This window comes from Pseudochaenichthys georgianus, chromosome 17, assembly GCF_902827115.2.
Source record: "Pseudochaenichthys georgianus chromosome 17, fPseGeo1.2, whole genome shotgun sequence".
Taxonomy (NCBI): domain Eukaryota; kingdom Metazoa; phylum Chordata; class Actinopteri; order Perciformes; family Channichthyidae; genus Pseudochaenichthys; species Pseudochaenichthys georgianus.
Genome location: NC_047519.1, coordinates 11,549,341 through 11,572,494, shown reverse-complemented (window position 1 = coordinate 11,572,494; position 23,154 = coordinate 11,549,341). Strand labels below are relative to the sequence as shown.

The 23,154-nt window shown below is 39.2% G+C and overlaps 1 protein-coding gene across 2 annotated transcripts; it reads right to left on the bottom strand.

Moving 5' to 3' along the window:
• Positions 1-470: 470 nt before the first annotated feature.
• LOC117461886 (transferrin receptor protein 1-like) lies at positions 471-22,984 on the bottom strand. 2 transcript variants are annotated; one of them, XM_034103880.2, is made up of 18 exons: positions 22,869-22,984; positions 13,275-13,319; positions 11,137-11,374; positions 10,145-10,328; positions 9,799-10,021; positions 9,168-9,290; positions 8,981-9,076; positions 8,209-8,348; positions 7,964-8,115; positions 7,747-7,866; positions 6,796-6,881; positions 6,642-6,705; positions 6,474-6,541; positions 5,708-5,775; positions 5,466-5,559; positions 4,324-4,545; positions 3,866-4,021; positions 471-3,418 (listed from the first exon to the last, which is right to left on the bottom strand). In XM_034103880.2, exons 2-18 carry the CDS (start codon positions 13,305-13,307, stop codon positions 3,176-3,178), a joined length of 2,310 nt encoding a protein of 769 aa, XP_033959771.1. In that variant the 5' UTR covers positions 13,308-13,319; positions 22,869-22,984; the 3' UTR covers positions 471-3,175. The 2 variants fall into 2 exon arrangements, with proteins under 2 accessions (XP_033959771.1, XP_033959770.1); XM_034103879.2 differs by lacking the exon at positions 22,869-22,984 and adding an exon at positions 18,933-19,231.
• Between the last annotated feature and the right edge of the window lie 170 nt (positions 22,985-23,154).

The following is a 23,154-nucleotide window of genomic DNA, read 5'->3' as shown; positions in this document are numbered from 1 at the left end:
CATTGCCGTTTTCAACATTAACTTGTGTTTGATGTGTTTTATTACCCATTTAAAAATTAGCGGGCTTTTACAGTATTCCTGAATATTCCATGAAATCGACTATCAGAGTTTAGTTAAGAGATTTCTTTTTACACATTTCATTAACTTCTTTTTTTTACAAACACATTGTATTCAAACGTTTTTTCTCAAAGTTTAAGTATAAAGATCCCTCAAATATTATGAATGTAATTGGATTTAGTAATGCTCTTCTGCATTGGCCATCTCTATTCAATACAAAGTTATTGGGGAATTATTGATGGAAGGTATATCAGAAGAAATGATTCACAGCTCATGCCAAGAGACGTCTATGAGAATGTTTGCAATGCGTTATCATTCAAATGATGAGGTGAACATTGTGTCCAGATGGTAAAGCAGTTTTAAAAACTAGATTGACGTTACACCTAACAATCATAACAATACGAGTCAACAGCTGTGATATGATTGTTTATTGAAGCAACGAAAATGTGAAGCTAAGCAAATTTGTATATAGTCGAAGGAAAAAAAAAACATTCTTTATCCACAAATTCAGAATTTTGAAAGTCCAACAAAGACTGGTATTGCGACATAATTTCTATGTTTGTATCCTCAACAAGATGGCAATATTAGCAATGTAACTTCCACGACAGATCAGTTGAATCACTCAAACTCTGAATGGTTATTGGACCATTTTAAAAAGGCTGGTGATCTAAAACAAGTTGTTTTGATCTAAAACAACTTGTTTTGATCTAAAACAACTTGTTTTGATCTAAAACAACTTGTTTTGATCTAAAACAACTTGTTTTGATCTAAAACAAGTTGTTTTACCACATTTAGCAGATTAGCTAAAGGAAGTTAAATACTGTAACATTCAGTGTGTAATTTTTAAATCCCATTTACATTGATTTTTTACAATTAACATTCGTCCCGTGACATCATCTAAAAAAAGAAAGTGTTAACAGGTCTTTAACCCAGTAACTTTTGATTCTAGCATACAACAGAAACAAACTAAACGCAGAAATGTCAAAACTAAACAAGCCTAACAAGCATACTCTGCAAACTCTTTAAGTACTGCATGTAGAAATGCAGCTCTACTATGCAGTCATGACAAACAAAAAAGGCACAAGGAAATTTTAAACAATGAATTCACACAAAGAAGGTAGAATGTAACTTTCACACGGCTGAATCATCAAAAACAAAACAAAATTGTAAGAGTTGACCACCGCTCTGTAACCACTGGCCGCAAAAATGTTGGTTACAAAAAGAAAAGGCTTACATAGCATGAAACCGAAAGAAAAGGCGACACCTCATCAGATTAAAATGACACATAAATAAACCTATAACAATTTAAGCTTAGCTTTTTTATGTTACAAATGTTTTTATAAAGAGTCTACTGCAGAGGATTCGGGACAGATGTTTAAATCTGACCAAAGTGTCTTTTTTTATTTTAATTTTTATTCTGAGATTAAATTCAGAATTCTGAGGAAAAGATATCTGAATTCTCTTACCACAGACTTTTTTTCTCTCAGAATTCTGACTTTCTCTCAGAACTAAAAACAAAGACCCTTAGCCTCTTCTATAAGTTGCATAAGTCATAAGTTTCACAAGTAAGTTTCATAAGCGGGAAACAACATACGCATCGTGAAATGGGATCTAAAGATGCGGACATGGTGCAGCTATGTTCTGTATATTTACACGCATTATGGGAAACACTGTTCCCGATAATAAAAACATCCACTCCTACAGTGAAAGATGGAGGGCACTGCCTCCGATACGGACACATACTGGTAGGAAAAAACTACCTTCTTCTTTTATTCAAATTATGGAAGACACTGCTCCCGATAATATTGTCAGAACGAGAAGTGTACATGTACCGAGGGACCTGAAGAGACCAGGCCAGTGTCAGTTTAAAGGAAAACACAACCCAGAGTTGTGCGTTACGATTGTTCGTACTTCAGTCCAGGTCGACATGTACACTTCTTTTTAAGCAGATGCTGCTCTTGATATTTCAACAGTATAACCGTCATAATTATGGAAGGCGCTGCTGCCGATAATTATACACATTATTTTTCATTTTTTATAAAAGGCAATTAAAAAAATACTATTTATAGTGAACCCTGCCACTGATAAATAAATAACACAATAAATAGACGTACGGTTTGTTTCAGTGCCTTCAGACCCTCTCCTTGGTTTTTCAAAGGCCTATTCTTCATTTTTTATTATTGATTGTTGCGTGGACTTTTTTGTAACGATGCAGCCAAACTGTTAAACAGGTTCCGTGTAGGGCTGGGCGATATTTTTTAACCGCAATATCGTGAGGATATTGTAGAGTTGAGCATTGGTGCATATAAAAAAACAATGAGAATTTGGATAATTGGCATGAGTAACGTCAATTCAACAACTTCTAATAAGAAGAAAATAGAACTCCTAGAACAGTAATGGCACATTTAGAAAATAACATCAATGTATTGTACTGTGCCTTCAAAAGCAGGAAATGACGTCATTTTCGATATTCAAGGAATTTATATTAAAATTGGTTTATTGTCCAGCCCTAATTCAGTGCAACAGAACTGCCGTTTGATTGTTATTTCATCATCTCTTCTATTTAGGCAACTCGCACATTTCTGACTATGAATAGTCACGAGTTTCTGCGCAGAACGACATTTTAACTTCCGATAAAAAACGTACCAGGTTTATACACAGCGCTTCAGCAGCAGTAATATTACCAGCAGTTTGGATTTTTAATCATTATGCGCTTTATCTTATATTATCATACTGGCACTTTGTGTTTTGTTCCTCTCCGAGCTGCTTTACACAGACTTACTGTGACTACATTTTAAGTGTCACCTATAGGACCATTTGAAGCTAATTGTTGCTAGCACCAGAGTATTCAGAATACTGCATTTCATTTAAAACCAAAAAACATCCTTTTTGTTAAGGATTACTTTTTTTTTTTTATTCTTTCAAAAAAAAGTAAGGCTTTTTTTAAAAGAATTTCAGAAAGGAGGAACATGAGCTCATGTCTCAAAGTTGAATGAATTACTGAACGGCTCCACTTTAAATCTAAGCTTAAATGAATTTTAAAGCTGTTTTACACTGCCGTTTGTGAATAAGACGACCAAATGATGAACAAGGGAGGAAGTGGGGGGGGTTACTTTTTTTAGATTTCGTTATCAAGAGACCACACGTCCCCTGCCAGTGAGTTGGCGCAGCTCTGGATGGTCCAGGTGGCGAGGGCGAACTGGTTTCGGAACAGTTTGGCGTCGGCCTCTGGGTGGTCCATCCTGAGGGCCTCCAGGTGGCCGTACAGACCCTGCAGAGTGTGGGGGCCCGAGCCCAGCAGGATGTGGCGGAACGGAGTGTCTCTGGGGGACACGTAGGGGGACAGGAAGTTCCTCTCCACCTACAGAAACAAGGCAGAAATAGAATGATGGAAAGGACATAATTTCCTATGTTTTCAATTCTCAGTCAGGTTTTTTTCAGAAAAAAATATCTATATTGGATAAGTCTTCACAAGTATTTTATTACATTGTTTTACTGCTGAAAAGCAGTTTAAGCAATATGATAAATAGTTCCCTTTGTATGCCCCTTAAAACTTGGTTTAATTAAGGCAAAAACAAAATGAAAGTTTGTAAAGGCAAGCTTCGTTTTTTGGTTTAAAATTAAAATAATTAAAATGGTGCGATCACAATAAATTGATAGTAGCCTGGCAAAATAAACAACACCTCATAATCATTTTCCGGAACTCACTTTTACTATAAGGGTTGTCATCAGAAACTCGTTAACCGCTTTTTCTTCCCCCTGATGTCCAGAACTAACTGTTTAGATACTCATCTAGCCTGGTTCTTACCGTCATGATGCGGTCATTAAGGGTACGGGTCTCAATGTCCTCCATGTTGCTGTTCTGGATGTCTGTTGCCAGCTTGCTGGAGGCCCGGCTGTAGGAGCCGTAGGCCGACATCAGCCACTGCATGGTCAGCACCTTGGACAGCAGCTGGGGCTGCAACTGCAACACAGAGAGAACACACAGGTATTGTACTTTATGAGACCCTTTAATGCTTTCCTGTAGTGTGTTATATAGGTTTTGGTGCATGTAAATGGTCTGCAAAGGCTAAAATCCTAAAGTTCCCTCCAGAGGGAGTTTCTCTCCCCCACACTTCTACTTAAGTACAGAATCCAAGTACTTCTTCCGCCTTGCCTCTACACACTGCTCCTTTATTTGGCTACTTTACAGAGCTGGACTATTAATTGGGAGTAAAAGAGAAAGAACAGCAGAGTCAATTGTTGGGACGCAAACAAACAACTTACCCTCAGCACAGAATGGACCTTGTTGTTGATCTGAGCCACGTGATTACGTATGATTTTGTTGTACTTCTCCACATCCATGCGCAGCAGATGATCATGGACCAGCCTCAGCACCATGTGACCTGCGACCCGCGTGGCTGCTTCAGCCAGCTGAGGCACCTTGTTGCCGGTGGCCGCGTTCAGTTTCTCCCGGGTGTCCAGCGTGGTGCCGAAGTACAGGTAGTCCTGAGAGGGGAACACAAGACGTGTTCAGAAATGGAGATGACACAATCTTTGATGTAATGGCCCGATGTGAAAGTCCAATTAGAGAAGGTTTTAAATGTCCGTGTGGCTGCAGAAATAGTTTTTTTGGGAGGTAGAGCTGGGTGTAATTTGCATAACAGCAAACATCATGGTGACATTGAGGATTAAGAAACTGGATTATTGTTTTGTTGATTCTTCAAGTTTTTATTTACACTTTTAAAATATGCATTTATTTTCATTGATTAAAGAGATTTCCAGCTAAAGAATAATAGTTAAGAACTTTTTGTTATGGGTTAAAAAATAAAAGTACTCTTTAGTAGTAATGAATATTGAACACTAAAAAAGAAAACATTTAATTAAAGTTTGTAAAAGCAGTTTTTTCTAATTCTAATTCTTTACTACACTGTATTTTCTTTGGTTGTGTAATTATGATGGAAATGGAAATGTATAAAGATGGATCACTGTATTGATAAAACTGATGATGAAGGTGCACACTGTAATATAAATACTATGCAACTCTAAATAAATACAATTCTTATACTCTGTGACTGAGGTTGATCGCAATCGATTGACAGTTGCCTGGCAAGATAAACAACAACCTCTCACAAATGTATAACCATTTTCATTCAAATGTTGCGAAATTCGGATTGGTGCAAGGACGTACGTGTAATCACCCTTGCCCCATCCCATTTAAAATGAGTATTAACACAGAAATGTGAAATACTAAAAAACTGTTCCAACTTCGTCTCACTCTAAGGAAAGGTTTTCCTACATAAACATTACATGTTATGACATGGCCTTTGAAAGAAAGCCACATTTTAAAGAGAAGGATGTTCTGGGCTACGGCGAAATTGACAAAACAAGATCAATAAAAAAACGTATGTTACAAGGAGGTGACTTACCGAGTTCTCAGAGGTGAATCTGAATGATGCTGACGGGATGCCAGAAAAGGCGAGGAAAGGATACGCAGCGTTATCCAACTTCAGAGGCTCCAACCTGGGAAATAAACAAGATGGGTTAGCTTGAGCTGTGCTGGGTGAGGATTTGTAAAATAAAGATGATTGGGACGTGAACATGTGAGGACGGGATTCTAGCGTGGACGAGGAGGTGATGGATAAACACTGCAGAGACCGGTCAGACTTACACATTTGATTCCATGTTGTCCTTTGCAAATTCAGAAAAGAGAGACCCAGCTTTGTTCGGGGAGTTCACCTGAGGAGGAGATAATGTTTATGAACATTCACAAAAATATGAAACACGGAGCTTAATTATCCCCGACAACGTGTGTTCTGTTATTCTCATAATCAGAGGAAAACAGCAGCAGCCAAGCCTTCTCCAAATATAAGAGACTTTTAATATATAACAATCTTGACCTCAGAAAAAATGTATTTAAATGTTTTTGTTTCATGATCAGGATGCAATGCAGTGTGTCGGCACTTCTGCCGACATATTTTTGAGTTTTCAGTTTGACGTGTATTATGTATTTGTTGGTTGGTTGGTTATATTTATTTAAGTCATAAATTACAATGTTTAGTTTTAATTTAGTCTTTTTTTTATCTTTTGTTTCTTTTTGTTACTAATGACATGACCTCTGACATGCGTGCTCCACGTTCGCTTTTCACATGTAAAATTGAATTTATATTTCAACGGCTGATTATTATAGTTTTATATTTTATATGTAGCATAACGTACTTTACTAATAACGTTCTTTCTCAGCCCTGGAACTGAAAAAATGATAAATAATACTAATAATCATAACATAAACGTGCTACAACGAGTCAACGTATTGCCTCAATTGACGACTAATGGTCGACTGTAAAAATCTTTAGGTGAGGTCAGCCTATAATTAATTCAACTACTGACAATCCTGCTGGCTTGTATGGAACGCTCTTTAAAGTCTGTGGATGTACCTCCTTCAGAGTGCTCTCGACCAGGCCGTGCAGCAAGGGACTGGCTGCCACTTTGAAATATTTCTGACCTGAAAAAGACAAAAAAATTCAGGCATTCGGGAAATCACATATTGCAGGTAAACTGGAAGCTGTTATTTATTTAAAAGCCTACATAAGTGAAGTCAATACCTGTTACAACTCCATCCAGGTTGATGTAAGAGAAGGCTTTCATGCTCAGAGAGGAAAGATAACCCTGGATATACAAACAAAATGAAGGAAGAACAATCAGGTCTACTTGTGCAAAAAAGCTGCTGATCAAGAAAGTACATTGTGCAATTCTCACCTCCAGCCACTCTGTGGCGCCAACACTCCCATATTCTCCAGCGGTCCAGCTGGCAAACACAATGCTTCTCCTCGGCTTCAATCCACCTGCCAGAGAGATAACAAATACACATTAACAGAACGATAAGCGAGAACCTATTCAATGATTTCAAGCAGAAAGGATCTGACGTGAAGTGTAGATCTATCCAATCAATATTAGAAAAGTGAAAATATGGCATTATTTCACGTAAAAAAATAAACATCAGCTCAAGATTTTAATGTCTTGGACATACTGGAGGAATTACAGGTCCAAAATCATCCGTTTTGAATAAGCTCAAAAAAAAGGGAATTGATGTGCTAGCTTTATGAGGACAGTATGACATCATCAAAGGTATGTACATATAAATGAGTTATCAATTAAACTGGCGTAACAGCAATGTGCAGATGGTGTATATGCGCCAGGGACAGCCACAGTAAAAATAGACCAGTCTTCTATATATATATTTTTTTAATGGCAAGAGTCCCCCTCAACAAGAACGTACGGTGGCCGACAGGCGCAAACGCATTATAATGGCTCAAAACACTAAGATGGGGGGAACGCGTTGCCGCATCAGAAATTAGGCAAGTGTAGAAATATCTTCACCAACTTGTCAAAACATGCGCAGAGTTTAATAAAAGTGATGCATAGACGAAACGCTGCAAACAAAAAAAGGCTGCAAATCAAAAACAAAGAAAGGAATGCAACTGGGTACAAAAACAATCTCACACAATCATGAAATGAAAGTTCCCCGTCTTGTTTTCCATGTGACTTACACAACCCTTTGCTAAAAAAATAAATCTGTGGCAAAATACAACGGTAACGTCTTTAAAAGTAGCCAAAAGTGGAAATTGTGCCCGGAGTGATTGATATTTACCGGACATTAACATGAACTAAAATGAATAACCAGGTATTGCTGAATCAGCTGAGTCTTACCATTCTTCATCATATCTGAGATGGAGCGTGCCAGCTCGACAAGGATGCTGGTACCGACAGTTGACGCGGCAAAACCTGGACCCCATGCGTCCCTCTGTGCACCGATGACCACATATCGATCTATGAGAAAAAGACGGAGCCACGATCATCACTCTTATTCAATACACAGAATTCTGAAATCACAGTAAATCGTTGTTTGATACAAATCTTGTTGTACCTGCATCCACAAAGCCTTTGATGACCCCGAAGACATTTACTATCTTTTTCTCTTTGAGCACGTTGTCTACCCCCAAGGTAATAACATCGCTGTCATCTCCTAGTTTGTGCGGGCTTTCCCATTCTTCCGGTGCATTGGCCCCCCCCAGCTGCCTGTAGGGTGAAGGAAATGTATATTAACGTGAGCTGCTACAGAGTCAACTGTAGTGCATTGTTTCAGGGGGTCCACAGAGTATTGAAGCATACCGCAGAATGCTTATGGCCATGTCTAGGGTGATGGTCTGGGCCAGGATTTCTGGCAGGCCTGAGGAGTTGATGGGTGGGAACTGGGTGTGGTTGAAGGAAGGGAAGCCGGGGGTGTAGGGATCCCCTGAACCAAGGTGGACCTGTGGGATGAAAAGACAGGAGTTTTCGATTGATAAGATTGCTCAAAGATATGGTTTATAATGTGTTCTCGTCCTCCCAGCAGCCTGAACCCAAGCCTAAAGCTTCAACATTTGAAACTAAGAAAACTATATGAAAAATGTAAAAAATGTCATTTACACATTAACTTCTAAACTCTAAAAATCAGACTTATGATGAAATATTAGTTTTAAGACTTAATCTTTTGGGCTAGACATACAATTGCAGGCTCTACTTAAAACGTGTTTTTAAGGAAAGAAAAGTAGAGTTGTCATGCTGAATATATATAATGTTTTGTTCACAATTTTGTTTATTATTTTTAAATCATACATTACATTTCCATTGTCTGAATATTGCCGATAATTCAAATTCCTCTTTTTTCTTGCATAAATTATGTTATGTTATTATCATTAATTATTCGTGTATAAAACTGGCTTACAATCACAATATCATTTATCCAATTATTTCCAGGACAAAATATTGACCAAGAAAAATTGTTAAAAGTCTAGTCAATCACAAGATACAATCAAAAAGGGAACGCCCCATCAATAAATTGCTACATGGAACAAATGGGTCTCATCTTCCAACAAAATGTTTCTGAACTGTCCACACTCACATGTCCATAGAGCTGAGTGGATCCACCAATAGAGGCTTTAGAGGGATCTGGGTAGATCAGCACAGCAGAAGCACCCATTTTGGCAGCATTGGCTACCTGAAAGAAGAAGAGAAAAAAGGATTTGGAAACAAAATCCACACGCAAAGTAATATTAAGTCATCCTGAATTTCTTACTCAAACCACCCACCTTCTCAGCAAAGCTGATCCGACCGGTTTTGACCAGGATGACCCTGCCTGTTATGTTGACGTTACGGCTTTTCAGCAACCTCAAGTTATTCTCCTCCCCGTAAAACGCATACAAGACGGTACCCTTGAACAAAGATTAATAAATGCATTTAGTGTAAAGTTCTGAGTTAAAAAAAACAAAAACCGTCTGTAATACCTTCCATGACTCATGCAGAATACATTCATGAAATGCATTCTATAATGCTTAGCACACAAGTTATATACATTATAAGCACTTATTTGTAATGCTTTAAAATCATAACACATCAGTCAAAAAGCTGGTCACTCCCTTACCTTCTTTGACAGGGTCATATTGTTTTATTATCTCCTATAATTGTAATACATTATAATCTATTGTGCCATTTAAATTACTAGCACTCATGTATGTATGATAGAAGTCATTATATAATTAATCACAACTCGTTATACATATTGTATCAAAGCATTTTGAGGATTTATGAGTGCTTAATACTATAATAAAACTATAAAAGTGGAATTAACAGATTATAACACATAATAACTATGTTTATAATGCAATATAGACACAGGTGTCATGGAAATGGATTCACTACTAATGTTCTCCTATAGTTTACCGTTATTGTTCCGTTGGCACTGTAGGACAGGAATCCCGTTGGACTCTCCTGCTTCCCCTTGTAATTAAAGCTGTTGGAGCCAGACGCTGGGGCGTCCTGAACCTTAACAAAGTGCTCGTCGGTCCAGATTTTCATCCCGTACTCTCTGAACCTCTTGACCACCTTCTCTCCCAGGACCTCATCACCCAGAGAACCGGCCCGGTGGTTGTCACTGGAAAACTCCCTAGGACAGGAGGGAATAAAACACGAGGGGAAAAGAGAGACAAGAAAACAGGAAAAGGCTCACTTTTAAAGAGATGCTCTTAATCCAGACTCTTAAAAAGGCAACTTTTGGGTTTATATTTACCTAAAGACAGAATCAAATTTGTCTGCAGAGACTTGTACAGCAAGCAGCTTTTTGACCTTGTCCCAGTTCATGAGGGGGGCAGCACCCGTCTCGATGGCAGCACTGTCGTCATAACGGACCATGGAGTCAGCACAGATGGGAGCCAAGTCCTTCTTCCGATGAACCAAGTAGCCAATCAAGTAGCCTGTAAATAGCAGCAGCTTTAAATGAGGAACAGCCAGGTGCACGGAGAGGAACTGAAAGCAGTTACGGAAATAAGGACTGACCAGTAGCATTGTATTACGTCCAAAACTGCAGTCAGAATTTCTTAAAAGTACTGTAACGTATAGTTCTTACTGCAGGAGAAACTTCACCCATCTAATGCAGTCAATTAATCAAATATGTTATGCAAAAGGTTGACTTGATATAAATGCCTGCAGGTGACACCAGTTGTCATGCCTATTGGCTTAGAGCGGGTCCTAGAAACATCAGTTTACCTATCTGAGACAACGGCCTATAACTGATGTGTGATTTCCCTGTTTCCTTGTAACACTATAGAAAGAAAAGATTGAAATAAAAAAAAGTAGTGGCCCCATGATAGATTCTAGAGCAGCGTTTCTCAAACTTTTTCATACCAAGGACCACTTAACCAATACAAAAAACACACTCGCGGACCACCTAACTCCACAAATATCCAAAGACACATCGTTTTTATAAAACAGATTACAAATCGCCTGGAAATGGTACAAACAAGTACCATTTCTTGTTAAGAAACTTAAGCTCGCTCCATTGAGGAGATATCGCCGCGAGAGTGCGGAAAACTTAAATGTATTTATTTATTCCAAATGTGAAATGTTACCAATATACTCACGGACCACTGGGGGGCGCTCACGGACCACCAGCGGTCCACAGACCACACTTTGAGAAGCACTGTTCTAGAGGAACTCTGAAGGTGTTTTAGAGTCATCCAAACTTCTTATAAGCTGCAGATTCTTCCATCAGCGGCCTCTTACCGATGATAAAGATGAGCAGGGTGGCGACGGCCATGAAGCAAAGGTTCTTTGGTGTGCGCCCGAGCTTTTGAGCCACGTAGGGTTTGCGGTTGGAGTTGTGATTGAGGTGTTCTCCCGCGCCATTGCCCCCTGTCTCCTCATCCATGTCTGATGACAGCTTCATCTCCACTTGGCTGTTATCCCCTTCCATGTTCCGGGTCAGGTTGAAACGTGTGTAGGAGTGAGGCTCCCCGTTAAACTGTGATAAGAGAAAGATAGGAGAAAATAGCGTTTATTATTTGGTTTCGCTTTTTTATTAAGAAAAGGAAGCAGGACATTAGCTGGAATAAAAGGTTCCTCTTTAAATGCTCCAACATCAGTATTTGGTATTACTTTCTAAATGTGCGTCAAATAAAAAATTAACAAAAAAATGGTAGCAAATGACTTAATGTGATGATAATAATAATAAAGTAAATCCTTTATAATGCCTGGATAATAAGTAACACAGACCAACTGTTATCTTGCCAGGTTGTGAGAAATCTCTTTTTCCAGGATGAGTTGATTTGTTCTTTAAAGAGCCTGTGACACGAATTTCCCCCATCATCCAAACCCATCAATTTGAGTACATATTGTCCCCTTGAAAACCGTTACTGAACTGATTTAGGATATTTGTACTTTGATAACCATTAATCTGCCTTCAATGTTGACCATTTTCTGGATCTTCTCGGGGATTCTTCAAGTCCCGCCAAATGATGTGTGACTATGGTAGCAGCCTTGCTCTTGTTGTTGGGCCTGGTGAAAATGGACTGCTGTGCATTTAGCTGTCCTTTCAGGCCCCTCCCCTTTTGGGAGCGTAGGGCAGAATTAGGAGGGAATTCCGTCTCGTAGCGTTTTTGCACTGTTTTGAAATGCCGCTCCTAAATTACCCTTCTTCGATAAAGCCACGCTCGCATTGCAGACGAGACAGATGGACTTTGAATTGGAATAGATACAAAAATATTCATCCTCCCACTCGGAGTGAAAATTATATATTTTGGGCTTTTTTGCTTCTGCCATAATTGCGGTCTTGTGTGTGTGCGGACTGTCACTCCTGTTGACACGGACAACGTCAGCTAACTAGTGCACTGCCCACCAGCCGCGCCCCGACACATGGGGTCACGCCGGCCAATCACAAAGCTTTGATGCGTTCAAGTGCATTATTCTGGCACAGGAAGATTATGTTATAGGACATTAACGATAAAACAGAATATTGTTGTTCTATTTTTAGACACATCTCGCGATCGACTGGGAATCTCCCTGCGATCGACCTGCTCTAGAAAGAACACAATCTCCTAATGTGACTAAGAATCAAAAATCTATTTTTTTTATCAATAATATGCACAGATATAGAATGTCAAACAAGCATATTACAGAATTACCTTCAAGTCGTTGTCTCTGGAGAGCTACAATAGAATGATGGTAGATGACTGATAATGTGAAGTACAGTACGAAGAGCTGCCTCGAGGGCAGTCTCTCAAGGCAACTCTTTGTACTGTACAATGAAGAACACTCCCTCTTTATATCTTTTTGTTTTGTCATTTGTCCAAAAGTCTGACGTATCAAAATGTAATTTGTGTTCATTTTCAGTGTCCTTTATCTTTCTATGATACAGTGTTTCCCAGACATTGATTTATTTGTGGCGGGCCGCCACAATTAAATATCGTCCGCCACAAATGGATAAAAAATATATATTATTACCCTTTTTTTTGTTGTGCAGTGCGGTGCCCCCACAAATAGAATCAAATTCTGTGGGAAACACTGATAGATAATTTTATTGTTTACTCGTTTCCCAGTTTTATTGATGCACATACTTTATTTATAAAGGTTGGGTTGTTTCTATATTTATTACAACTATATATATACTATATTACAACTTTGAATGTCTTTGTATATTATGCCTTACCCGAAAGTGGTACAGTTTTACTCGAGCTGCATTTAAATAATATGCAACAACAACTGCACTCTTCAGGATACCCTTTCAGCATGGTGAGGTAAAGTCATATTGATTTGTTCCCAGGATGAAAAAACATTACAATTATACAATACAGGCATTTATAATGACACTCATTTCACGTGGTAACAAGGAAATTAAGCATGAAGTATTATGTTGTAATACTCACAATTTTAGATATTGTTGACCTTGCCTGGTCCATGGTTGCGTCAATCTAAAAGAGGAAAACAAACAAGGATATAATTAGTGAAGCGTCAGGCCTAAAGATAAGTCATTTGTCATTTTCTTTGTGGTTGAGGCTTTAAGAAAAGATTCAATCTTAAAGGGTCCCTATTATGCTCTTTGGGGTTTTTCCCTTCCCTGAAGTGAGTTATATAGGTTTGTGTGCATGTAAATGGTCTGCAAATGCTCAGTTTCTCTCTCACACACTCCCCCTGCCTGAAATGCCTCATCGGACTCCTTTGTTTACTTCTGTAACATAGTGACATCACTATGCAACACTTGCGCTTCTGTTGGCTAGCGCTCCAACACATTGTACGTAATAGGCTAAAGGGCGGGAAATCTCTAAGCAGTTGACAATCACAACAGAGCCTGCTAGCTAACCAATCAGAGCAGGTTTCAGACAGAGGGTGAACAAAGGGGGTGCTGCACAGGCAGGATGAGAAAACAACAACTCACTTTTTGAAGCACAAAATACAAATATGAAAATTAGAATATGTCCCATTAAACATGAATCCCCTATAGACTTGGTGGCTATTAATAAAATAAGCTTTTCAGGAGAACAATTTTCAGGTTTTCAAGCGATGACTGTGTTTACTGAAATAATAGATTTGTTGTATAATATAACTACATTTTTCAGGTTTAATTTCACTACAGTGCGTACAGTGTTACCGTTTTACTTCTGGGAATAATGAGGTGTCCAAAGAACACGTCCCACCTCTTGTCTAAACATCCACGGGGTTTCCTTTTCTGCTAACTTGAAAGGCAGCACTGTTCCTACACAAAAGACCAGTGTCCAGCACGGGTCAGCACAGACACCATGCCTCCATGTGAACTCCTTTGCCAGGAAAATACAACAACAAAATAACTAGCTTCAATTCCAAAGAGGAGCTAAACAAAGCAGGGTTTCAATTGTTCTGAAGAAACAAGACCTGAAATGCAAGTCTTCTGTACATATTTTCTTTCATATAGTATAGCCATATCAGTGAAATAAGAACTATGCATGTGTCGGCCCTCAGGGGAAAGGCTGGTTATGAGAGGAGCTTCAGCTACAGAGGGCCAGAAATCCTGTAACTCTTTTGTTTGATAAAAACGACTTGACTCACATTTTTGCACAGTTAGGAAGTAACCTATCATATAAAAGTATACGTAACCCTACATATAATCATACAACCATCAGTAGAATCATCACATCAAACCAAAATGCACATTTAATGTAAGAGAAACTATTTGACCGTATAGAATTTCTGTCCTCTCAGCAAAAATTGGTTTGCTGATATTTGACACAGCAAAGTCAATTCGTGACATTCTACTGCTGTTTTGCCAAAGCAGGCTAAGGGTTTTTCTTTAGTAACAATTGTGAGAATTTTCTGAATACAACCGACTACACTATATAAGCCAATTCCAAAGGTCTCTAAATACAATGCAACTATTGATTAAGCTTTAAAAAAGGTGGCATGGATTTGTAATGTAAGAAATATCCAAAAACAATAGGCCTGCTCACCACTCCAACAGTACATAACAGCTTAACCTTCTCTATATCGCCTCGTTCACACAATAAATCAACAATACAACTACAGATTATATAAGCATTTAGTTCAAATGCGATTTAAAATGCTCTCAGGTTTTACACCTCTTATGAAATGTAGACTACATTTATTACGGAGTTTATGTCCGAGCCAACAGACTCACAGATCGTTGGCTACTGAGAGAAATGCAAAATACACCGCATGTAGTACGACACAAACCTCCGCTGTGGATTTTCAAAAGAAAATACAGTAAAACTATGGTCGCAGGCCCAAGTTTAACTCTCTGAGGTCTAAGCCATTTTTTCACATGTTAGGCTCGCCTGGGCTTTTTTGTAAAAATGCTATTAAAACATGAGCCTTGGTGACCATCGGGCTGGCCTGCATGGTCTGCCTACAAAACTAAAATAAAAGAACGTTTATGCAGCCCCAACAACAGCCTCTGATCATCAACAGACTTCATGGAATGCTTCATCGGATGCATATATTAGATATATAATCTCTATCTAACCCCTAACCCATCTAAATCTACTTCCAGCATGGATAAATGTTCATAAAATACATCCATTGTTTGTTTTATACGCTTCTTGAAATCCTAAAAACACGTCGTTTTTCTAGAACAGATTACAAATCCCCTAACAATGGTTCAAACAAGTGGCAACATGTGTGACGAAGGTGTTGCGCTGGGCTATATCATGCAATGGAAAGTGAAACTTAAGCTCGCTCCATTGCGGAGATATTCCTTAAATGGATAAGTGTCCATTTATCCATTAGTGTCCATCTAATGATGGTAGCTAAACATTTGTGAGATTTGTTAAAGTAATAAGCACGTTTTGACCCATCTGGCTTACCATATTCAGCTTCACTGCAACCACAGTTGAAGTGATGGGTCTGAATAATCAACACCAAATTAAACTATACTACTGCAGTGACATTTATGCCCATTTGGGAATTAACTAATGAACAACAAGTGGTATGCTACAGAAAAATAACCGTGCCATCACTTGTTCGCCATAATAGCCCTTTGTTGGAAAGGCTTTATTTTGTAATATAGCTTGAACAAAGGAGACGTTAACAATAGAAGTAGTATAAAGTAACACCACGTTTCTACAACTACTGCACCAGGCAACAGTGTAGAAAGCACGTATGTGGGTGTGAACTAGGGCTGAACGATTAATCGATTTTAAATCGAAATCGCGATTTGAAATGATGCGATTATCAAATCGCAAAGCCTGCGATTTTTGTTTGTTGATTCTTGTCTGTCAGTCATCGACACCAATCAGAAGTGCTGTGCTCCACATGTACCAGCCATTGTTAATCAATCAGAAGTGGCCCATGATGGAAGGTGATAGACAGATTGATCCAATCACCTGCCAAGTATTTTTGAAAGTGCCTGCCCTTTCCAAATGGCTTCCAATGGAGCTTTCCTAGATGGTTTGGTGAAACAAACCATCTGAGTCAATGCTCCATCACATGTTTCTATTACAGGGTGAATCTTAAACTGAAGCTTGACTTTAAAGCAACCCAACTAGTGCTGCGTACCTGGACTCACATTCAGGTTCAGGTCCAGACTCAAGTCCAGAGGTTCAGGTTCAGGTCCGAACTTATAAGTCCGGACCTGAACCCATGGCTTTTGTCAAGTTGTGTGAGTAACTAAAGTGAACTTATTGTGAGCTAATTATCAATTGAAAATTAACTCACGTCACACGTCAGGTTTATGGTGCTCCCTTCCAACTTGTGTCTACATTTCTCTACAAAGTACAAATGTAAAAAAAACACTTTTTGCCACTTAGTCTACAAATGACTTATGACCGCAACTACAGTGAACTACTACATTACATTACATTACATTGCATTTAGCTGACGCTTTTATCCAAAGCGACTTACAATAAGTACATTCGACCAGGAAGACACAACCTTGAGGAAAACAGAATCATATAAGAACATCAGGTTTCAAAGAGCCAATCGTTTCAAGTGCTGCTCAACTGGCTACGGAGGTTACGGCGGACAAGTGCAGGATGAGAAGAGATTACAAAGTTCACACATGTATTTCATTTACCAAACTAAAGTAACCGAACAGTCCCTGAGCTGACTGAGCCTAAATCCCTAAAACGTTGCTGAAAGGTAGAGTGTAGAGTAGACTATACGCATTACACTGTTACACACCTACTATACAGTATAGGCTACACTGTAGTGACTGTACAGTCAGAGTGTACTGTACTGTCTGCACCATATATTTTCTACAACTCTACATGTGTACATTATACAGTACATACTACATACATAGTGATGTACATACATACTGTTAGAAATTAAAATCAATGTTGATATGGCGTAATTTTGAATTAAATACACCATTTAATTTAAATCAGTTTTATTCTGAAAGAAACGGAAGTTCACACTATTAACTTAATACTTTTATTCTGAAAATTCTTCACTTCCGGTTAGCATTAGCATGTGGTGAAATGCTACGTTTTCAAACCGTGAATCGAAGGTGAAATGACATGTGATGTTGTACACTGAGCACACTGGGATTAGCACTCATTTATTGACACTGAATAACGTTTATCAGGGAATGTTTAAATAACCACAGAAACTAGAATATACGTAAGTGCTAGTTTTTTTTGCGAGTCCAAGTACCGGTTCCCGACGTTCCGGTTTTAACCGGACTTGAACCGAAACTTTTTACAGGTCCAGTACCGGTTCGGCGTACCAGTACGCAGCACTAAACCCAACGGAAGTTTCATGTAAGTTTAGTTCTTTCACTCGTAGCTCGGGCTGCGGGGCTGCTAGAGATGGGAGCACGTTGATACGACCTTCCTAGCTGGAGTTATGGCCACATTTTACAATAAAATTCCGTTGGGTCGCTTAAAAATAAATATCGCAATTCGAATCGCAATATTTATCAGAAAAATCGCAATTACATTTTTTCCCAAAATCGTGCAGCCCTAGTGTGAACTAAAGCTGTCTAACAGGTAGTGCTGGAGGGAAACGATTATTTCGAAAACGATTAATCGGGCGATTATTTGATCGATTAGTCGACTAATCTAACGATTATTTTTCTGTTGTTCAATTCATAAAAAACGTAATGTAAAAAAAACGTAATGTAAAAAAAAAAAGTTCACGATACTGTGTCTCAGGGGATCTTAATATTTAACAGACTATTAATGTGTTATACCAGATTAACGGAAATAATCTCAGCTAACTGACGATACAAACCATGTTTACCAAAACAAAACACAAGTCTCATAAGAAGCATCTAAATGACCCATGAGCGAAAAATGCTAACGGACATTGGCACAGAACTCAAGATAAAAGTACCCTTATTACTTATCGTAGCTGCACATACAAGATATCCGATTAAAGCTGAGACTCCACAGATTATGTAGCTATATAGTATCATCACTGAGTGATCCGGACTCGCGACAGCGGAAGCAAATACAGTCATCACAACACGTACCTTTACAGAGCTTCTAGGGAGATCGTCTCACCACCGTAGCTGTCAATCTGATCAAAAGACGTGTTCAATGGCATTAAAACGAGAAAGAACGCGGCTGAATCGGTTAATCCATAGGTTTTTAACGTCTATGTATAAAAAAAATATTGAATTTATAATCCATAATTCCATTTTTATGTAAAAATATGAGAGCAAATGCTAGCTGCTAATGGTAGCCACCACAGCTAGCTGCCGCTTTAAATGTTCCAACATAGACGTTGTGCTTTTGTGATATGCCAACTCCATTTGGCAAAGACTGCAAATGACAATATCTTTGCGTTTTGGACTAACTTTAAAATATTCCCATGCTTTTGAAGACCTAGGGCGAGATGTTTTCGTTTGAGGGCTTCGTGCGCAATCCTGTGAGGAGGAGTTGGTAGCCGTTTCAGTCTCCATTGTGTTTGAAGTGCGATTGCGAACGGCTTGTTGCTTTGTTTACACACCCACGTGTGCGTAGCGACGCGGAAATATGTCGTCGACGATATTTTGAAGTCGACGCGTCGACGCGTCGCTCCAGCACTACTAACAGGTAACAGCGCATCACTAGACAACAACAGGCTAGGTCATTGTACTCGTTTGTACTCACTTGTTTGCCCTTATCCCAATCTCCTGGCTGTATGTGGTTCTGTTTACAATGTATTCTTAAATATACGAATGGGAGAAGGAATATCAGCATCGGACATGATCAAGAAGGGAAAATACGCTTCAAGAAAAACTGATTTGAATAGAAAAAAAGGCAGTATTTCCGCCAAAAGGATATCGTTTTCCCAAATGTGGCTTCAGAGAGTTTTTCAATACCGATCATTTGGTACCAAGTCGATGGAAAAATGATAAACAATAGACGGAGACGGTATAAAACGGGACGCAGAAAAATCACAAGTGTCCCCTCTAACGTTTTTTTTCTCTGCTAAGGCTACAAAGAAACATGTACCAAAACAGACATTCCTACTGTTGTGTGTGCGTATAGGAGGACTTTACTGATAAGAGTGCTCTTTACCTCCTATCTTGTCCGACCTCCAGCAACAAAACAGAACAGAAATTCTCAAATAACCTGTTCTTATCTAGCCAAGTAGAGAATGATATAGGTCAAACCATTACAACACGCTTCAGCCTTTGGACTGATTCAAACACTGCTTTGTTGACAGGAAGCTCAAGCACAAACCATATATTCAAAGTCCCATTTTTGCTCACAACTATATTTGTGCGCCATGTGATCAGTTTATTCTGTAATGTTTAAAGGTCAGGGTTAAACTCAAAATAGACAAAAAGACACCAAGCTTGTCTGGAGTGATTATAATGTGTGCAGTGCAGCCAGAAATCATAGAGAGAAACTGTTAATGATCCATACGCGCTAAAAGACAAGCTCTGCTGGAAGGAGATCCCAAACTGGGCCGTGCATGAGGAGAGCTTGTGTGGACAGCCGCAGATGCCAAGCGGACAGAAACGCAGAGGCACTCATTTGCACTGCCACAGAAGGGCCTTGTAAAAGTCCAACAGCGTTTAGCATAGATAAAAAGCCTAACCTTGAACTCCAAGTGTTTTTCTATTTCAAACTAGGATACAGCCATGTTGGAGCCCAGCCATACAATAACTTACCTCTGCAAACCACGTTGGCTATGTTAAGCATTGTGAACGGCTAACTTTAGAACATGCCCTGGCCTCAGACAACCCTAGGACTCCATTGACTTCTACAACCTTGAGGGGAGAGACAACCCAGTACGGTAGACCTAAAAAAGGTTAACAACTAAAGAAATTAGTAGCCTCATTGCTTGCTTTGCAACGCTTGGAGAATATGGACTTCTAAAATGGTATCAGACCAGACTTAGCAGCTTTGTAGGGCTAATTACCCTGTACCGGTGGGCAGAGCTGTCTATAATCTTACATACCAAACATACCGGCCCTTAATACTTTAATCAGATTAGCTTCTCTTTCAGTTGAGACCTATGGATATTAACATTATAAAACAGAATACAAATCATGAAGGAGATAGCTAAAGTTTCAAACAAGACTTTTTAACACTATACAATCTCCAGGTGATAGCATGGGTGTTTCTTTTAGGGGTCAGTTTGCGTAAATCATTCCTCGAACCACGACCACAAAGAGGCACTACTTGTATCTCTCCATTGAATAATTTGTAGCTAAGTGTGTGCAAAGGGGAGCTAGTAAGAGCAAACTTGAGTCACGCCCTTCTGGGAAAGACATGACTTGTTGGGCAGTCTTGCTTAGTGAAATGAGTCCGCACAGTCCCCTAACTTTAACAAGAGGTGATATTGGACGGAGGTTATTTGCACACTGAGCACTTGAAGTCAGAAAATAACTGAAAAATGGTCTGGAACAGATGGCCTTTTCTCCTCACCTGTTAGCAGGACCAATTGAAAGACAAGGCTAAATGCATAGGAATTAAACAGTTTCCAATTAAGAGCTTGAATTTCAAAATATGTTTAACGTCAAGGTCCTAACAGTCCTGCAGTCAGATTTTTAAATCATTCTCAGTGTTTGAAGAGAGAACTGTTCTCTGGTTTCAAGGGTCGGACGTGTTGCAAAAGTACTTTCTTCATAGTCTGCTGTTACTGAACAATTTCCTTTCAAAACCATTGCTTCAAAAAGACTCTTGTTCTAACATTACAACATAACTATTGTGAACTCAGTTAGGGGTCATTGAGGGGGTGAAATAAGTGGGAAGTGTTAAAGCTCTTCACAAATTAAATCAAAATTATACTTTGTTGCTAAATACACTTTATTGAACATGCACTGTTATTACTGTTAGCAAACCGTCCAATGGAGTTATTTAAAAACGCTGACATCATTAATCACTACCATATTAAAGGTTCAATTGTAACATAACACAGCATTATGTGAATTGCTCAGTGCAATAATATATGAATTTACCAAATCAAGTTCATCCAAAAGTTTGTAGAATACAAACTGACAAGTATATTGCCAAACAAATACACGATTTGATTAGTTCGATAATTCCTTTCATTAAGGAATGTGTCCAATGTGTCCAGTAATCATGAACATAACAATTCCTTTACCATCCCATGTTGTGCCAAACATTTTCAACACACATTAGTCTAACTCTGCATCTTCTTGCAACATGCACCGTTTCGACCACACTTTGTCCAACTTTGAAAAAGGACCATGGCACGGAGAGGCCAGAGATGTAGAAAAACATTGCCGTTATCGAGTGAGGAAAAAATGATAAGAGTGTGGGAGACAAAAAGAAACGGTGAGAAAAAGAGAACAAGGATCGGGGGGGGGTAGGAGAGGAGAAGGGGAGAGGGGTCAAGTGTACGGAGGAGTCATTGTGCAGTGGCAAATCATGTGAGAGTCACATTGGAGAAAAGCTGCAAGTAGCTCATGGGAAAATGGGCCAAAGTAGAACAGTTAGGCGGGCAAATCCAAAGTATTAGGTGTGCAGATTTTCAAAATGTATTTATTTCAGATAAGTTCAGATAGATTCAAGTAGCTACTTCTACTACAGACACACTTAAAACTAAAGCAGAACTTTCATTTGTACTGTTTGACTCAATAACTAGTTAAAACTGTTATACTGTGGTCGTTATTTAAAATCTAATTAATTCCCATTGGCAGAACAAAGAAAGGCGACAGTTTGGCTTTTCACCTGCGGTTAGTCTGAACACGTTTTTTTTAATCTTCAGTTATGAGTAATATCACACAGTATCACCATTGAGAAACTTCCTCCAAATATAGCTCCAATGTTACCATATGTTGTTTAAAAAAGTCCATAAAAAGCATTTTGAGCTTTATATTTTCACCTAAATATAGACCAGCATGTTGGCTTGTAAAAAAAACAAAAAACAGTCTAGACTGGAGGCAACATTTATGATTGTTTTAGTTATCATATCTTATCTCTACAGTTGAAGCCTGTCAAGGTCAGTCCACACAGGGACGGTGTAATGTATACCTAAGGACACGGTTACCCCTGGGGGTCATTCAGGGAGGCTAGCTGCTTTAACCCCTGCACTGTGCAGACCACTGGAGCCTAGCCGGACTATCTGAACAGCCGTGTCTCAATGTCGAGTACACATGCAGCAGAGCCACTATTTCAAGTATACTACGTAATCGAGTGGCGCCGAAGGACTGTTTAAATGCATGTTAAATGTACATCCATGGTTAAATGCCCAGCATTCTGCGCCACTCTATGACGTAGTATACTTGAAATAGTGGCTCTGCAGCATGTGTACTCGACATTGAGAAACTGCCCATGTCTCCCGGCTTCCCTCGCTATGAAGCCCCTGCAACGTGACAGCCACTACTAATGAGAGGAGGCATGACTTCAGACAACAACGCCTGGTGCACGCTTTGTGTAACAAGCTAGCACACGACAGCGTTAGCAAGTGTAACACAACTTAAACATGTCATACATTTGCCATGTGATAACAATCTCCCTGAGCTAACACGGAGCTGTTCTTCCTCCAGTCACGATAACGTTTATATTTCAGTACAACTTCACATCTTAGTTAGAGCTTAGCTGTATGTGAGGGGTAAAAACTCTCACCTTCTTTTCTCAGAACAGCTTTGACCCACTGACTTCTTCTGTGACAGCCTTTGACACGAGGTTCTACTTGATGCTTTCTGATGTAGTTGTCTGAGCCGGTGCTCTGGAGCATGCGTCTAGCAGCGATGCATATGATTGGACAACTACAAGGCTATATGACACGCCCCCTACACGACACGCCCACCTGACACGACACTACGGTGGCTGAGAGACATTGCATTACATGGCAGATTAAAAAAGAATTGCAAATGTTATTGTAGCATTTTAAGCAACTATTAGCCAAATT